Source organism: Carlito syrichta, unplaced genomic scaffold (assembly GCF_000164805.1).
Source record: "Carlito syrichta isolate Samal-C Ts95f unplaced genomic scaffold, Tarsius_syrichta-2.0.1 Scaffold304598, whole genome shotgun sequence".
Classification (NCBI taxonomy): Eukaryota; Metazoa; Chordata; class Mammalia; order Primates; family Tarsiidae; genus Carlito; species Carlito syrichta.
The window spans coordinates 1066555-1083096 of record NW_007248694.1 but is presented as its reverse complement, the minus strand read 5'-3'; the positions used below and the strand labels follow the sequence as shown (position 1 = coordinate 1083096).

Below are 16542 nucleotides of genomic sequence, written 5' to 3'. Positions count from 1 at the left end.
ATGCCAAGGCCCCACTGACCTCTGGTGGTCATTTCTATAAGTGCACTTCGGGGTCCAGCAACTGCTGAACTGACCCCATGATAGGTTGAGTATCCCTTACCCGAAATGCTTGCAAGCAGAAGTGTTTCTGACTTTGGAATATTCGTACATACAGTGAGACGCCTTGTGGATGGGATCCAAGTCTAAACACAAAATTCATTTGTGTTTCATATACAGCTTATACACATAGCCTAAAGGTAATCTTTAAAACAATATTATTAGAAAACATTAGTATTTAAAGTAATTATGTGCATGAAATAAAGTTTTGACTGTGACCTGTCATTTGAGGTCAGGTGTAGAATTTTCCACTTGTGGCATGATGGCGCTTAAAAAGTTCTGGATTCTGGAGCATTCGGATTTTCAGATTAAGGATGCTCAACCTGTATACACCTGAGCACATTTCATCTGGGGTTACTACCCCCTTTTACAGGCGAGAACACAAGGACTTCAATGACTTTCCACTGCCTTTAGTATAAAGACCAAAATCTTAACCATGGACCACAAGGTCCTATTCTTGCCTCCCCTGCCATCACTTTGACCCAGACACTTGACCTTTTCTCAGACCCCAGGTTGTTCACGTACACAGCTCCCAACTTGAATACCTGAGAACTCTCTGAGTCTTTCTCCACCTGGTTACCTCAACTCATTCTTCAGTCCTCTCAGACATCACTTACTCAGGAAGTCTTCACCATCCCCTCCTTCCCTCCCTTCCCCCACTTATTCACATTTCTCACAAACACACTGGGTTTTTCCAGTCTGTGTGGATATTTGATTAATGCAGGTGTCCTCCACTGGACTGAGGGCTCCTGGTGTATCTGGGTGCCTGGCATGTGGGAATAACCACACTAGCAGCTGATAGCTATTGGGCGTTTCTGCCAAGTACTTCAGGCCCCCAGGCCATACTTCTTCCTCAAGCCCCTTTTCCCCAGGAAGCAGCCCTTGACTCTATCAAAAACTCACATTGATTTATTAGAATATGAAAAAGATTCAGTTTCTTTTGTATAGGCGGTAGAGTGGCAGCAGCTGCGATGGCTTTGTACATGGTTGCCGACATCATCCTTGCATGGTGACTCCTGCTCAAAATAGCACTTGCATGGAGAGGAGGATAGACAGGCTGAGGACCCAGAGCCCAGCCCACTGGAAAGAGGGACACTCTGACTATTGCACAATCCTGGGGGAGGGAGTATCCCAGGGGAAGGACAAACACCAATAAGCCTGGGCCTGGTCATGGCGGGGTTAAGGAGCTGGGACCACCTGTGAGCAAAGGCCTCTGGGACCCAGGCTTCTGTCCCACCCACCAGCCCTGGGGGCAGGAGCCCCAGAGGGAGGCTTTCTCCCCCAAGACTGAGCTCCACAGCAAGCTGGGTGTGAACACAGGAGGGAGCGGTTCCAGGGGCCAACCTAGGAGTGAGGGCAGGCCAGACCAGCAGGAACTAAGGATCAGGCCCAAGAACCCAGGCAAGCACGAGGGAGGCCCAGCATCTGTGAGGTTGGAGAGACTCTTGATTAGGGTGAGGGGTCACTTCTAAAATCAGGGGCTTCCTGTACCAGTTGCAAGCCCAGCAGGAGAGGGGGTTGGACAGACAGGCATAAATGAGGGGTAATTCTCTGGAGTGGGAGGAGGGAGCTCTGTTTGGCAAGGGGTTTTCAAAATGCTTTAAAAACAGGAGTGTCCTCTGTGCAAACAGGATCCTACATGGAAGTGTGAACAAACAAAACAGAAAAAGGCAGTCATTCTAGAGTCCCAAGCAGTCTCTCCCCTGGCAGCAGCCCCTGAAGAGCCCAGTGGTCCCCGTATGAGCACAGTTCAGAAAGCTCTGGATCATGTCAGCATCACGGTACACAATGCCCCAGCTCCAAGCAGAGAAGCTCAGAGATGCCTTCAGCCTGCAGCTCTGAGTGAGGACAAGTCCAGTGGCCGGCCAGGGTGACAGGGCTGGCAGAAGGAGGGTTAGACCCCTATGGTCAGTGATCCTTTCCCCAGCCACATGCCTGGTATCAGGAGGGCCTGGCCTAGGAAGGATGGGGCCACAGCTGAGCCAGAGACTCTTTGGTTAGAAATTAAGATTGGTCTGAATGAGGAGGGTGATGAGGCAGAGGGAGGGGCCTCTGAGGTCCTAGTCCAGGTAAGGGAGAGGGCCTGGATCTGGGGAAGAGGCCGGGCACGCCTCACCAGCCCCAGCAGTTCTGCCAAATGGATCGGGAGGCAGTTCTAGTGGGGAGGACCCTTCCCACGAGGCAGAGGAAGCCGTGCTGTGCTGGGGCTGTGGGCCCAGCTGCCATGCAGTGGGGAGGGGGCAGGGCCAATCCAGATCAAGAAGGGTGAGGGGAGCCCCAGCAGCCCCTGCTCTGGTGGGAGAGTCTACGATGAAACGGATGCTGCCCGCTGGCGCTGGCGCTACTGCCCCTTGGGGATGAACGGCTCTCCCTCCCCAGGTTCGGGGTGGGGGCCTGGGTCACTGAGGCAGCGCTGTATCCTCTGGGAGCTGGGGCTGTCACTCGGCCCAGGGGTGAAGACATCGTCAGTGCCTGGGGACGAAGTCTCCTTGCTCCGCATCATGATGCCCCCGTCATCATCGTCGTCGTCCTCGGCCACCCTTGCTGGGTCCTGGCTCAGCCCCAAGATCTTGCCTTTCAGCTCCTCGTTCACCAAGTCCACAGACTCCGGTGACTGTGGGGAGGCTGGGTCGATGGTGATGACGGGCAAGTCTGCCTTGGGCTCGTAGGCCAGAGGGTCTGGGGACCAAGAGCAAGGCACAGCTGGGTTCTGCTCCTCAGCCCCAGCACCACCCACAGGCTTCCTGCGAGTGCAGGCATCCCGACGTGACTCAGAACCCCGTCCATATGGGGCTTTATGGCCTTGCATCCCACCTCTCTTCTTCCTCAGATTGGGGCCCTCTGCTCCGACCAGGGGATCTTGGAGGTGCCCCTTCACAGGTCAAGAATCGGGGCTCTTCCCTGAGTCACTGTCTGCCCTGGGGCTCAGTCCTTCGAGAAGGCCTCCCCCTATTTTCCCACACATGCTAGAGAACCCAGAGGTGCAAGCCTTCTGTCTGCCTCCTGGCCAGGTGCCCTGGCTGCTTCTAGCTCCCTCCTCAGTCCTCAGCAAGAGCCTTGCTGAGAGCATCTTTGTCCCTGGGGATGGCAGCAGGGCCATTCTGCCCCCTCTTGTGAACCTCTAGCCCCACTTGACACAGAAGCAGCTCATGGCTTGGGAAGAGGCCCTGAGGTCGGCAAGGGTGAGGTCTGTCCTCCCCACTGGCTTTGAGGCCCATTCCTATGGGAACCTCTTCCTCAGGAGGTGGCATGAAGCCCCTAGCCCGGAGGCCCCTTGCCAGGCCCCTTACCTGAGCCAATGCGGGCCCGCGACATGGTTGGTGAGTCCAGCTTGTGGGCCGGCACCGTCAGGTAGTTGTTGATCTGACAGAGAGAGCAGACGGAGTGAGCGCAGGCAGCTGGGCAGAGGCAGCCCCTCTGTGTACCCTCCTTTGGCATGCTAGGGGTGCTTGCTCCCACTTCCTTATAGGCACTCACGCTGGTCCTTGAGGGGTTCCTGAGGGCTTGTACTAGGCTCTCGTCAAGCGACCTCCCTGGGCAGCCTAGAACACACCTGCACTGCGCCAGCCTCTAGCTCCATCCTACCCCTGCCCTGAGGTTCCAGACCCACAAAGCCAACTCAGGAGTGGACATTTGGGCCCCAAGGGTCCCCAAGTATCTCAAATCCAACAAGTTGACACTGAGCTCAGCTCCTCACCTTCATTTGAAATCTTGTTCTTTCCTTGAGGTCCCCTGTGGCAGTCACCTCTCTCAACTCCCCCAGTCAGAAGCCTGGAAGTGACCCTTGACTCCTTCTCTTCCCTCAGCCCACCTCAAACTGATGACCAAGTCTTGCTAGTTCCATCTCCTCAACGTCCCTTAAATCTACCCACTCCTCTCCATCTCCCCTGCCACCGCCCTAAGCCAGGCAACTCCCACCCCCGTCACTCCCTTGCTTAGGCTTTCCATGCCCTTGGGATTGAGCTCAAACCTTTCCACCATCAACAAGCATCCTCGAAAGTCAAACTCTCTGTTTCTAGAATGGGCACTTTTCCTCAGGGGGCGTGGTGGAGCGGGAAGAACTCAGATTCTCAGAGAAAGGCAGCACCTTCTGCTCCAGCTGCCGGGCCTTCTGCCTCCGGAGCAGCATCTGGTTCCAGGCCTCCTCGTAGGGGTCTGCCACCAGCGTGTGTCTGTTGTAGGACCGAAGCTGTGGGAGGAACAGTGTCAGGGTAGGGCAGACCCTGGAAGCTGGCCTGGAAGGCTCTGACCATGTGTAGGGGGCAGGGCAGGGCAGAGGCCGGGCTGGGGCTCTGGAGTGGGGGCCAAGGGGCACATGCAGGGCAGGGCTACCATGGAAAGGGGTACAGGGTTCCTCTGCTGTTGGGGAGTCGGACCAGGCTGCAGACCCTCACCCGTTGCCTGGTCTTCTGCAAGTTGTTCCTCAGGATTTTGCGTATCTCCTCCTCTTTGTCCTTGGACAGTGCTGGCAGGATGCGCTCAGCAGTTAGGGACTTGGGGTGGATATTCCTGGGACAACAGAGCACAGGTTAGGTCCCAAGAAAATTCTTCCAACCGCTGGAGCCTGCTGGGCTGGGCCCGAAGGAGGTTACCCTAGGCATGGCCCAGGTAGGCAACTGAGGCCTCAGGCCCTTGGTGTGGCCTCACAGCTCTCTCGTCCACCCTGACACAAGTGGCAGAGACACCCCATCAAGGGGCTGGTGTGTGGGTGTGGAAGCTGCCCAGTTGGCCCTTGACACTCACTGCATGGAGACAGTAGAGACGGCAGAGGGGATCTTGCCCATGCCCCCGCTTTCCACCAGTTCGATGGCCTGCTTCATCTCCATCTTGTGATAGAAGGCGATGAGCTGGGGCTCCTTGGAGCGCTCACCGGCGATCAGACACTTCTTCACGTACTTCTTATTAAACCGGTTGAGCCTGTGGTAGGAGGAAGGAGATGGATAGAGCTAGCTCCCAGGGGCGGGGAGATCCCCAGGCCCTGGGAGACCCCCACCGGCCCCTCCCTGCTCACCTGCCCGCCCACCAGGACTGCCACCTACTTATCCTTCCAGTGGTGGTGGCCATAGTGACCACAGATGTCCTCGATGCCTGTCAGAAGGTGGTCCAGGAACTGAAATGGGTCCAGTGCCAGGTCAAGGCTCACTGTTGGACGCCTCCCTACCAAGACCTCTGAATAGCCCCCTTCCTCCTGAGTTGGAGTTCTGCGAGGCCCAGCCCTGTAGTTCCAGGAGTAGCCAGGAGGTGGCACCTACACCTCACTCATTCAGAACCCCAGTGGAACCAACTTGAGGCACCTCGAACCTTCTGCCCTGGTGTTTGGGTGAGCCCCCTTCTCTGAGCCCACCTGTGTCCAATACCTGGGACCAGTTCCAACTAGGGGCAAAATGGAATAATGCCCCCTCCTCAGGCTCCCAGTTGTCCATACTACATCTTCCCTATGGCTAGACCCTGGTGGCCTCAAGGGAGCACCCCAGCACTGGCAAGAAAGAGCATGGGGCTGACTAAGGGTGGACACTTGAGGCCTAGCTGCTCCCCTGCTCCCCGAGCCTTCTCCTGCACTGAGGGCCCAGCCCCCAGCATCCAGTACCTGGGTGTGGATCTCCTCGTTGATGGAGCGCTTTGTCTCTTGCTTTTTCTTCACAGCCAACAGGTCTACCAAGGGCCGAATAGTCATTCCCTGGGGGAACAGGTGGATGTCAAGCACTCCATTTCTGCAGGGAGGCTGTGGAACCTCCCACTTCCCCCAGGATCCCTGAGGCTAGGACCCTCTCTGCTCGGCTCTCTTCCAGGACCCAGTGGGGTTAGACTTCCCCAATCTCCATCCTAGCACTTATCTAAAGTCAGGAACTGAAGACTTTCTTCTTCCTGGAGACATGGCCAGAGGTTTGACAGCTGAATGGCCCTCATGCTTGTCATCTAGTCTGGGCCAGGGGTCAAAGAGGCTAAGTTCAAATGCAGGCTTCACTAGACTCACTCTGCAACCCCAAGGAAGTCAGGCCTCCTCGCATACAGAAGGATCACCTCTGCCCTGTCTCCTTCACAAGACTGCTAGGGAGTTTGCACACCTGTCATGTGGCAGACCCAGTTGTAAGTTTTCTAATAGTACTCTTTTCAATACCCACAACCACATTTAGAGGTGGGTCTCTTCATTGTCCCCATTTTACAGATGTGGAAACTTAGGCTCAGAGAGGTTAAGCAACTTTCAAAGGTCCCACAGAAGCAGTAGAGCCAAAAGTCAAACTCAGGAAGGCTGGCTTCAGAGGGAGTCCCCACCCCAATGCTGCCTTCAATGAAAATGGGCTTAGAAAACCATTAGCACATGTAACTGCAAAGTCAAGGTGAAAAAAATATTTTTTAAGATGGAAGTAGAGCAAGAGGACAAAAGAGACAGTTCCTCTCCTTTTAAAGGACAGAAAATAAGCCAGCCCCAGGAGGTTTCTGCTATCTTTTTTTCTCTTGAGAAGGCAGATATGTTCCATATAGGGCTTTCCGAGGATCAGTGCCCAGCAAAGATAGAGGGGATGGTAAACAAATCGAGGTCCAGATAGTGTTTCTCACTTGCCCAAGGTCACAGAGATTCAATTAAGGCAGAACAATCTACACCATCCCAGTCTGGGTTTCCTTGGGGACTCTGGGCAGAAGGGTGGCTCTCAGCTAAGCCTAGGTCATTTAAATGCACAGAAATCACTGACCAGAAGGTTGGAAGAATTCCTGGGGATCATCTTGCCCAGTTCCCTCACTTCACAGATGGGGGCTGAGATCCAGAGAAGGGAGGGTCTTTTCCAGGGTCACAAAGACACAGCAGCAGAACCAGGGCGGACTCCAGGCCTCCCGCTGCCTGGCTCAGAGCCCTTTCCAGTTCCCCATGTTGTGCTATTATTCCCATGTTACTGATGCAGAAACTCAGGTCCTAACATACTAAATCTCTTGCCTATAGCCCTACAGTGAGCTGATGGCAAAGGCAAATCTCGGGCCTGCTGTCTGTACCCACTTCTCTTACTGCTACCTCAACTCCTAATTAAGTCAGGTGGCATTCTGGTTACTTTACACTGATCAGTCACTTTGCAATGACTCATTATTACAACTCTCAATTTACAGTGAAGGAAACTGAGGCCCAGAAAGAGGGACTGACTTGTCTCAGGTCATGCAGCAAGTCTGCGGTGGAGCTGGGACTAGAATCCACAGCCCCACTTGGAGTCATACACTTTCCTCTTTCCATAGGAACAGCGTAAGGTCCCCAAGGCAAGGGTCTGCTCCACTCTGGCCCAGCACCTGCACAAAGACGGTGAAGAAGATAACAGTGATGATGGCAGTGAGGAACAGGTCACACATGGGGAAGTGCTTCTTGTCCAAGAGGTAGCCCAGGGAGAAGGCAATGGCCCCTCGCAGGCCCCCGTAGGCAATGATGAACTGGTCCTTGGGGGTCAGCTTCACGATGCGAAACTTGTTGATGAACCAGGTCAGGCCCAGCACACCTGCGGTGGGGAGGGGTAGATGAGAGGTCAAGTCAGGCTGTCCCCAGCCTTTTCTGGCTTCTACACCAGTAACTTCTCTGCGTATTCAAGAAGTCTCCACTGCTAAGCCCACCTAACTGGGCTGCCTCAGCCCAGGGTGCTGAATCCCTCAATCCAAGAGCTAGGTGGATCCTTAAGGGGGTTCCCCAATCTGGATGAGCTTTCAAGGTGCCACAGAGATCTCTAGTGGCTGGAGGATGGACGGTGGGGTGAGGGAAGAGAAAAGATGAAACAAGATTGATCACAAGTTGATACTTGCTAAATATGAGAGGTACATGAGGGATCATTATTCCATTCTCTCTACTCCTCTACAAATTTGACATTTTTCATAATAAAACATGAAAGATGCTGGGGGCAGTGGCTCACACATGTAATCCCAGCACTTTGGAAAGGTGAGGCAGGAAGATCGCTTGAGCCCAGGAGTTCAAGACCATTCCGGACAACATAGCGAGACTTTATCTCTACAAAAAAAAAAAAAAGTTAGCCAGGCATGGTGGTGTGCACCTGTAGTCACAGCTACTCGAGAAGCTGAGGCAGAAAGATCTCCTGAGGGAGTTGAGACAGCAGTGAGCCAGGTGATCATGCCAATGCACTCCAACCTGGGCGACAGAGACTTCGACTCAACAACAAAAATGAAAGATGCAGAGGGATGGGTCCAACATCTACCCACAGAACCAGAATCCCTGGAGAATGAGGCTCAGGACTAAAGGGGATTTTTAGAAGTACACCAAGTAAATGTGACACCCAGCCAGGCTTGGGGACCATAGACCTAACCCTCATCTTAGAGAGGAAGTGAGTGAGATCCAGAGAGGAAGTGATCCAGTCACTAAGGTGGGGTGTGTCTGGCACGTGTGGGTGGAACCCGAGGACCCATGTGCACACTGAGCTGCAGTGGCTTTGCAAATGCTTATGTCATCTGTGCCTAAGACAACACAGAGAGCACTCAGCTTAGGGCCACAGACCTGTGTCCCCTTCTCAGAAAACCCACAGGTTCAGACCCCCTTCACTCTGATATAACACAACTCTGTCTCCAGAGATCACAGAGTCATTCTGAGTACTGGTTTCTTCCCCCTCAAGGCCCATCACGACGTCAGCATTGCAGAGAGAAGGAATGTGGAAGCCCCTCCTGTCCAGCTGTGCTGGGAACAGCCAGGAGTCAACCAAGGTTCCCCCACCACACACATACCACATATACACAACCCGGCCCCTCCACACAATGTGCTACACACCACACACATACATACACACACACACCATAGTCCTTCATACAGCACACTGTACATACACCACACACACACACAAATACACACCATATTCCTTCATACAATGCACAGTCCTTCATACAACCACACACCATACACCACACACACACCCCTCACAGCCCAGCTCCTCCACACGACACACATCTCACGGCCTCCCCCACCCCCGACCTGGCCCTGCCCGCCCCTCACCCAGGACTCGGGCGATGAGGCAGAAGAGCAGTGTGCTGATGACAAAGGTCCAGTTCCAGTGGTGGGAACCAGCCACTGTGGAAACCCCGAGGAAGATGAAGATGAGGGTCTCGCTGACACTGCTCCACATCTTCAGGAAGTATTTGATGGTGGTGTGGGACTTGTGGGAGATGTTGGCTTCCACGTAGGGGCGCATCACCACTCCCGAGGCAATGAGTCTGGGTTGGGGAAGAGTGGGCTGAGTTGAACTGCACCTCCACCGCCGGGCTGACAGCGCCACGATGAAGGTGCATGTACTGAGCTACTCTGTGAGCCAGATGCCCACTGTGGGCCTCACACACTTGCTCCCACCCAACTCTCACATCGACCCTACAGGCACCAATGTATTCTTGCATCTTTCAGGAGAGATCTGTCTCCAGGGGAGATAAAGTCACCTGCCCGGGGTCAGGCTACTAGTGGGCAGCAGGGCTCAGATGCAAACTATGCTTTGTCAACTCCATGGCCTGCACTTTCACGTCACAGTCACACTGCCCCTCTGCCCAATGAGAGTTCATAACACACATCGTGGTCTCTTGGACTTATTCCCAAGTGTGGCATCCCCTTGATGCACAGGGATCCTCACAGAAAACTTTGTCTCCAACAGCAGCCCAAGTACTCCCTACCTGGTGCCCACATCTGGCTGTGCTGTGAGCCAGGCCTCCTTGCCATTACCCTGAGTTGCATCTGCACCAGAATACCTTCCCACCTTGCTGCCTCTCCAAATCCTACTCCCTCAACTTCGAGATCCAGCAGAGGCTCTGGATCTCCATGACTCGGGCCTGGTGAGACTCCCCACTTCAACAGAAGACTTTAGCCCCCTTACTGGTGGAGGAGCGAGTGAGTACCTGTGTCCAGCAAGAGTCATGGGACTCTCTGTGAAACAAATGAAGGGAAGAAGCAGTAGGGCAGAGATGTTCCCAAACTTTAAGCTTAGCAGTTTCCAAGGTTCTGCCCTCCTTTGCCCTGCATTGCCCTAATGCAGACCTTGATTGTCTCACCTTTTCACAGCCAGAAAGGCCCTCTCCAGATTCCTGGATCCCACAGAGCCCAGCAGAAGTGTCCTTCTTTTAGGACATCTCCAATGAGCTTGGCAATTTAAGTAGCTTACAAGCAAGTCTGAACCTGCAGCTTGTGTTACATCCCTAGGGCTAGAGGCTGGGCCCTGGGGAGCTCCATGACTCTCAGTCTGGGGAATGCAAGCTGGCAACCCCCCATCAAGTCCGCTGCCTGCCACACTCAGACTTACGCCATGATACCGGACAGATGGAAGAGCTCAGCTGATAGGTAGGCCATGTAGCTGTAGAGGAAGACGAAGAGCGGCTCGATGACGCGGATATGGGAGGTGAACCGAGAGGTGAAGGCTGCAATGACCCCGTAGACCACGCCCACAAACACCCCGCCTAGGGCCACCACGAAGAAGCTCAGGAACCCAAGGACGATGTCCACGATGCCCACGTGGTCGTAGTTGGCAAACTCCTCAAAGAGGTGATACAGGACCTGGAGAGGGTGTACAGGCTGGTGGGTGGAAGGAAAGGGCTCTGGCCCCATGGTTCCCTGGGGTCCACCCAGAGTGATCCCATCCCCTCCTTTGACCATGGCCACAAGAAAAGGCCACATGGTAGCAGAGAAACCCTAATGCCAAGCAGGTACTTAAAACCACAGCCTAGAGCCAGAGGGGCTTCTGTGGGCCTACAACATGCCACACTGCTGAAGGGCACAGACACTGGAGTTAAACTGTCTGGTCTAGAATCCTGGTTCTGCCGCTTCCAAGCTCTGTACAAGGGGGAAATTATTCATGGTCCCTGTGTTCAGTTCTCCCACCCATAAAATGAGGATAATCACAGGAATACCACTGGGACTGGTGGCTCATGCCTGCAATCCCAGCACTTTGGAAGGCCAAGGTGAGAAGACTGCCTGAGCCCATGGGTTCAAGACCAGCTTGGGCAACTTGGTGAGACCTTGTCTTTACAATAAATCCAGAAAAATTAGCTGGGTGTGATGGCACACCTATAGCTCCAGCTACTTGGAAGGCTGAGGCAAAAGGATCACCTGAGCCCAGCAAGTCAAGATGGGCAACAGAGTGAGATTCTGACTCAAAAAAAAAAAAAGAGGAAAAGAACAAAATTATAAGAGTACCAACTTGACAGGGCTGTTGTGAGGACTAAATTAGTTAATAAAGCACTCAGAACCTTGCCTGATGCAGTGTTAGCTACTACTGGTACTATGAAGGTGATCCCTCTCACTGCTTGATCTTGGGCACATCGTGCCCATCTCTGGGTTTCAGTCTCTCCTTCGGCACAAAGCGGGAAGTTCAGACAATGTACTGGAATGGGATTTCTTAATCTCTGACTCCTTGAAAATACACATGGCCAGGCCATACCAGACTTGGACTCGCCGGGGTGGGGCCCAGAAGTCACTATTTGACAAGCTCCCCAGGTGGTTGCAATGAACAGCCAAGTTCAGATGCTACAGGAACTGGAAGCTTTCTGAGATGTCCCCATCTCCTGGACTGGGAAACAGATGATCACTTTAACACTATCGTCAGATATTTCAGTGGCACTTCATACACTAAAGTCTTTTGACGGTCTTTATCCTAGTCGACACTCAACAACCCCATGAGTAGGTGGGTCAAGGGTATTCATTCCCTTGCTAAACTGACACTCAGAGCAGCAAGATGACATGCCAGAGGGCCCCCAGCCTGTGAGTACTAGAACTGGGCCCAGAACTTGTTCCCGGAGGCCATGGCCTGGGGCCTCCCCAGTAGGCTCTGCTTTGAGGTTCTGCCTCCTCCTAGCAGCTGCTCTCTGGCTGCCTGGCCTACTTGAGTCCAGTCCTAAACAGCTCTGCCAGGAACCAGCGGGGAGCTTCCAGGCCTGGGGGGAGGGAGGATAAGACCTGAGAACCCAGGACTGGGAACACTACGAAGCCCCCAGGACTTGGAGCAGAGGAGTGACCTGCTTCAGGGCACAGACCTGAGACCAGGCAGCTCAGGGCATCCTCCAGCTTTACTGCTTGGGAAATGGAGCACTCTCACCCACGCCTAAAGCTCCAGACAGGCCTGATGTAGGCCAGGCAGGACGGAGAGATGTCAAGCACTGGCCAGGCCTGGTGCTGTCTGGCCCCAGCTGTTTAGGAGACAGGGCAAGGCCCAGCAGTACATAGCCTCATGAATAGGTATGTTCTTAGCCCTGGACCATCTAAACTCACTCCTGGCCTGAAGGGATGCATGAGTCCTCATGGTCTACCACATGGGCCGGGGAATGGGCACAGAGGGGAAGGTCCTCCTTTCTGGCCTGGTACTACCGTCACTAGAACTACAGAGAGGCAGTGTAGCACAGTGGTCAACATTTGGGCTCTGAACTCGGACTATGGAGATGTGAGCCCCAGCTACATCACTTAGGCTAACGGACGCTCTCGTGCCTCAGCCTCCTCGCCTCAAAAAGCTGGGTAATAAGAGTGCCACCTCCTGGAGTTACTGTGTAGATTAGGCGAGAAAACACACATTTGGACAGGAAGCACTGAGTCCAGCAAGCATTACCACCACTGCCACCGCCTTTAGGAGATGGGGCTGTGGGTCCAAAGTGGTGGAGTCCAGGTTGCCCACCTAATGCAACCATGTCCACAGCTCCCCAGCAGTGCTAGCCTGAACCCCAACACCAGATCCCCCTAAGTAGAGTTTTGTTTTTGGCACCTGCTTCAAAGATATTAGTGTAACTCCTGCAAGAACTGTGGGAAGATGACAGGCTGGGTGCTGCAATGTCACAGATGGGGAAACTGAGGCTCATGCAGTAACCCTGAGCAAGAGTTGGTGCTAGAAGAGACCAGGATGGAGGCCTGCCTGTTCAGGCCAGTCTGTTGCTCTACCCAGACCCATGAGGAGCCAGCAAGAGGGGCAGGGGAGGAAGAGGAAGTTGAGATTGTCAGCAGCTGAATAGCCTGTCTTTAATCTGAAATGTTATTTCCTGAGGGGCTGGGGGTGCAGAAGAGTGAGTGCATGTGTGAGCATAGCCTGGGCATGCATAGGCACCCTTGTGCTTTCCTGTGTGTGCAGCTGCTCTCTAAGGGGGCCAGCTTAGGAGGCAGTGAGAGTGTCTTACCACATGACATGGGTGTGCATGCACACCCAAGGAAACTGGCTGGGAAGAAAGGCATGTGCAGGCACATATAGTGCTACCATGTACAGAATCTGGGAGGAAAGCACTAATACTGTGCCACTTTGCAGCTGTCAAAAGTGAGGACCAGAGAGGTATGGTTACTTGCTTAAGGTCACACAGCAAGCAGGTGACCAAAACAGGTCAACCCATTTTACTAATCACCTCCCAGAAGTTTTGGAGACAAGGTCCCTTTCTATAAATCTCTGTGCAGACACTGCACAAACCAAATTCGAACTTAAGATATAGCCACCACAACAGTGGAAAGGCCTCTCACAGGTTAAATGGTCTATAAAGAGGAAACTGAGGCACAGAGAGGATAAGTAATTTGTCCAAGATCACATCAAAATGCATGTCAAGGAGGGAGCATACGACCTAGTAAGGTCAAGAGCTCAGGCCCTGGAGTCAGGCAGACCTGCTTCAATCACAGAATGGTCCTATCACATTCTAGCAAGTTATCTCACTTCTCTGGGCCTGTTTCCTTCTCTGGAAAGTGAGAATAAAAAGTATCTCCTAAGGCTGTCATGAAGATTAAATGAGCTAACCCACATCAAAGGGCTCAGCATGGTGCCTGGCACACAGGAAGCAGGAATGGGCCTCGGCTATTTCTGTGACCATTATTAGTGGGCGGATGAGGGATTCACTTCAGGCCTGGATTCGGGTCTGTGCCCTGTGTGCATGTGGGCATGGCTCCGGCCCCTCACCACAGTGACGGCATCATTGAGCAGGGACTCCCCGAAGACAAGGATATGTAGTAGCTCGTTGATGTGAATTTCCTCGAAGACGGCCAGCACGGCCACAGGGTCCACAGCCGAGATGATGCTGCCAAAGAGCAGGTTGTCCAGGAGGCCGATGTTGTTGATCTGCTCACCGCCTACCAGGCACACGGCGTACATGAGGCCACCCAGGAAGAAGGCGTTCCACAGAGTGCCCACCACGGCGAAGATCAGGATGGTCCCCAGGTTCTCTGTGAACTGCCGCAATGGCAGGAAGTAGCCCGCATCCAGGATGATGGGCGGCAGCAGGAAGAGGAAGAAGACATCTGACTGCAGGAAGGGGGGCGTCTCGCCCACGCCCTTGATCAGGCCCCCCACCAGCAGCCCCACCACGATCAGCAGGCAGCTCTCCGGGACGATGCTTGAGATAGTGGGTATCACATGGAAACCTGCGGAGGGCGAGAGAATGGGAGGCCGTGGGCTTTCGGGGGAGCCAGGAAAACAGAAGGTTGGGGACGGGACCGGGGATGAGGAGCGCAGCTGGCGAGAGGTGCTCAGGCTTGGTCTCAGAGGGCCGCTCTGTTAACTCTGAGCCTCCGCTTCCTCGCCTGTAAAATGGAAGGAGAACACCAGCTTCACAGGGTTGCTATAACAAACTAGGTGATGATGGTTTTTTTTTTTGAGTTGGAGTCTCACTCTGTCGCCCAGACTGGAGTGCAGTGGCCACTCCTGGCCACCGCAGCCTCGACCTGCTGGGCTCTGGCGATCCTTCTGCCTCAGCCTTCCAAGTAGCTGGAACTACAGGCGCGCGCTACCACGCCCGGCTAATTTTCGATTTATTGTAGAGATGAGGTCTCGTCAAGTTGCCCAGGTGGGTCTTGAACCCGCGGGCTCAGGCGATCCACTCACCTCAGCCTCCCAAGGCGCAGGATTACAGGCTGAGCCACCGAGCCCGGCTGGTGATGATGTTTTTAAAGTGTTTTTTTCAAAGGATATACAGATGCTATCTCTGGTACTGTCATAAAATATTAGAAAGCAGCAGTTCTGCGGTGGCTCACATCTGTAATCCCAGCACTTTGGGAGGCTGAGGAGGGAGGTTCACTTGAGCCCAGGAGTTTGAGACTAGCTGAGCAACATAGCAAGACCTTGTCCTGCCAGGTATGGTGGCTCACGCCTGTAATTCCAGCACTTTGGAAGGCAGTGGTGAGAGGATTGCCTGAGCTCAGGGATTTGAGACCAGCCTGAGCAACACCGCGAGACCTTGATTCTATAATAAATCAAAAAATTAGCCAGTGTAGTGGTGCATGCCTGAGGTTCCTGCCATGTGGAAGGCTGAAGCAGAAGAATCACCTGAGCTCAGCAGGTCAAGGCTGCCATGGCTGTGAGCATACCACTTTACTCCAGCCTGGGCGACAAAGTGAGAATCCAACTTGCCTCTATAAAAATTTTTTAAAAATCAGCTGGGCATGGTGGCACACGCCTGTAGTCCCAGCTACTCGGGAGGCTGAGGCAGAAGGATCACCTAAGCCCAGGAGGTCGAGGCTGTGGTCAGCCATGATTGTGCCACTGTACTCCAACTCAAAAAAAAAAGAAAGAAAGAAAAAAAAGAAAAAAGAAAAGAAAGCAGCAATTCCATATACCTCCAGAAGGCAGAAATTATACATTGATTACCCAGGTTCCAAACACCAAAGGGCATCACCTATGCCTGAACCCAAGCATCTTTCCAGGCACATGTTCAGGGAGGCAGATGTGAGCTCAACACGAGGAAAAACAATCTAACAATAGGGAAGATGGCGAGTTCCCTATCATGGAAATGTTTAAGCAGAAGGCAGACAACTGGCTGGTAGAGAGTGACATAAGACAGAGAAGAAAGCACAGAAGAATCAAAGAATATCTGTGCAAAAAGGAACTTGAGGATAATAAGATCTAGGGTCTGTAAACCTAAAGAGCACACACAGCAACCTCCAATCCCAGGCATCTAAATAATCACAGCAGGATTTCCTGCTGAGTCCAGATAGCTGCTCTAGACAGGGCTCAAGAAGTCAACAGCAATCAGTTTTGGCCTGTGAGATAAAATCTATTTGCCATCCTGCTTCCAGCTCCCACCACTTTATTCACTTTATTTTGTTTTGTTTTTTTTTTTCTTTTATTATTCCTTTGGCTTTTTTCTCTCATCACTTTTTTTTTTTTGAGTTGTTGAGTTGGAATCTCACTCTGTCGCCCAGGCTGAAGTGCATGCTCACAGCCACCACAGCCTCAACCTGCTGGGCTCAGGTGATCCTTCTGCCTCAGCCTTCCAAGTAACTGGAACTATAGGCGCATGCCACCATGCCCAGCTAATTTTTTGATTTATTGTAGAGACAGGTCTTACCATGTTGCCCAGGTTGGTGTTGAACCCATGGGCTCAGGCAATCCTCTCGCTTCCGCCTCACAAAGTGCTGGGATTACAGGCCTGAGCCACCGTGCCTAGCCTCTCCCACCACTTTAAAATGAGACAACTAGCTGGGTTTGGTGGCTCAGCCTGTAATCCCAGCACTTTGGGAGGCTGAGGTGAGTGGATTGCCTGAGCCCGCGG

The 16542-nt window shown here is 53.2% G+C and overlaps 1 protein-coding gene across 1 annotated transcript in view; it reads right to left on the bottom strand.

The window, feature by feature from the left end:
• Positions 1-1530: 1530 nt before the first annotated feature.
• The window catches only part of SLC9A1 (solute carrier family 9 member A1), a 51779-nt gene continuing 36767 nt past the window's right edge, over positions 1531-16542 (bottom strand). The window contains exons 2-12 of the mRNA XM_008060350.1: positions 13956-14416; positions 10347-10597; positions 9062-9279; positions 7369-7571; positions 5684-5773; positions 5136-5206; positions 4840-5013; positions 4491-4605; positions 4184-4285; positions 3387-3459; positions 1531-2775 (exon numbers count right to left, since the gene is read on the bottom strand). Coding sequence (XP_008058541.1) covers positions 2438-2775; positions 3387-3459; positions 4184-4285; positions 4491-4605; positions 4840-5013; positions 5136-5206; positions 5684-5773; positions 7369-7571; positions 9062-9279; positions 10347-10597; positions 13956-14416 — 2096 coding nt within the window. The 3' untranslated portion in view covers positions 1531-2437. The remainder of the gene's footprint in view (positions 2776-3386; positions 3460-4183; positions 4286-4490; positions 4606-4839; positions 5014-5135; positions 5207-5683; positions 5774-7368; positions 7572-9061; positions 9280-10346; positions 10598-13955; positions 14417-16542) is intronic.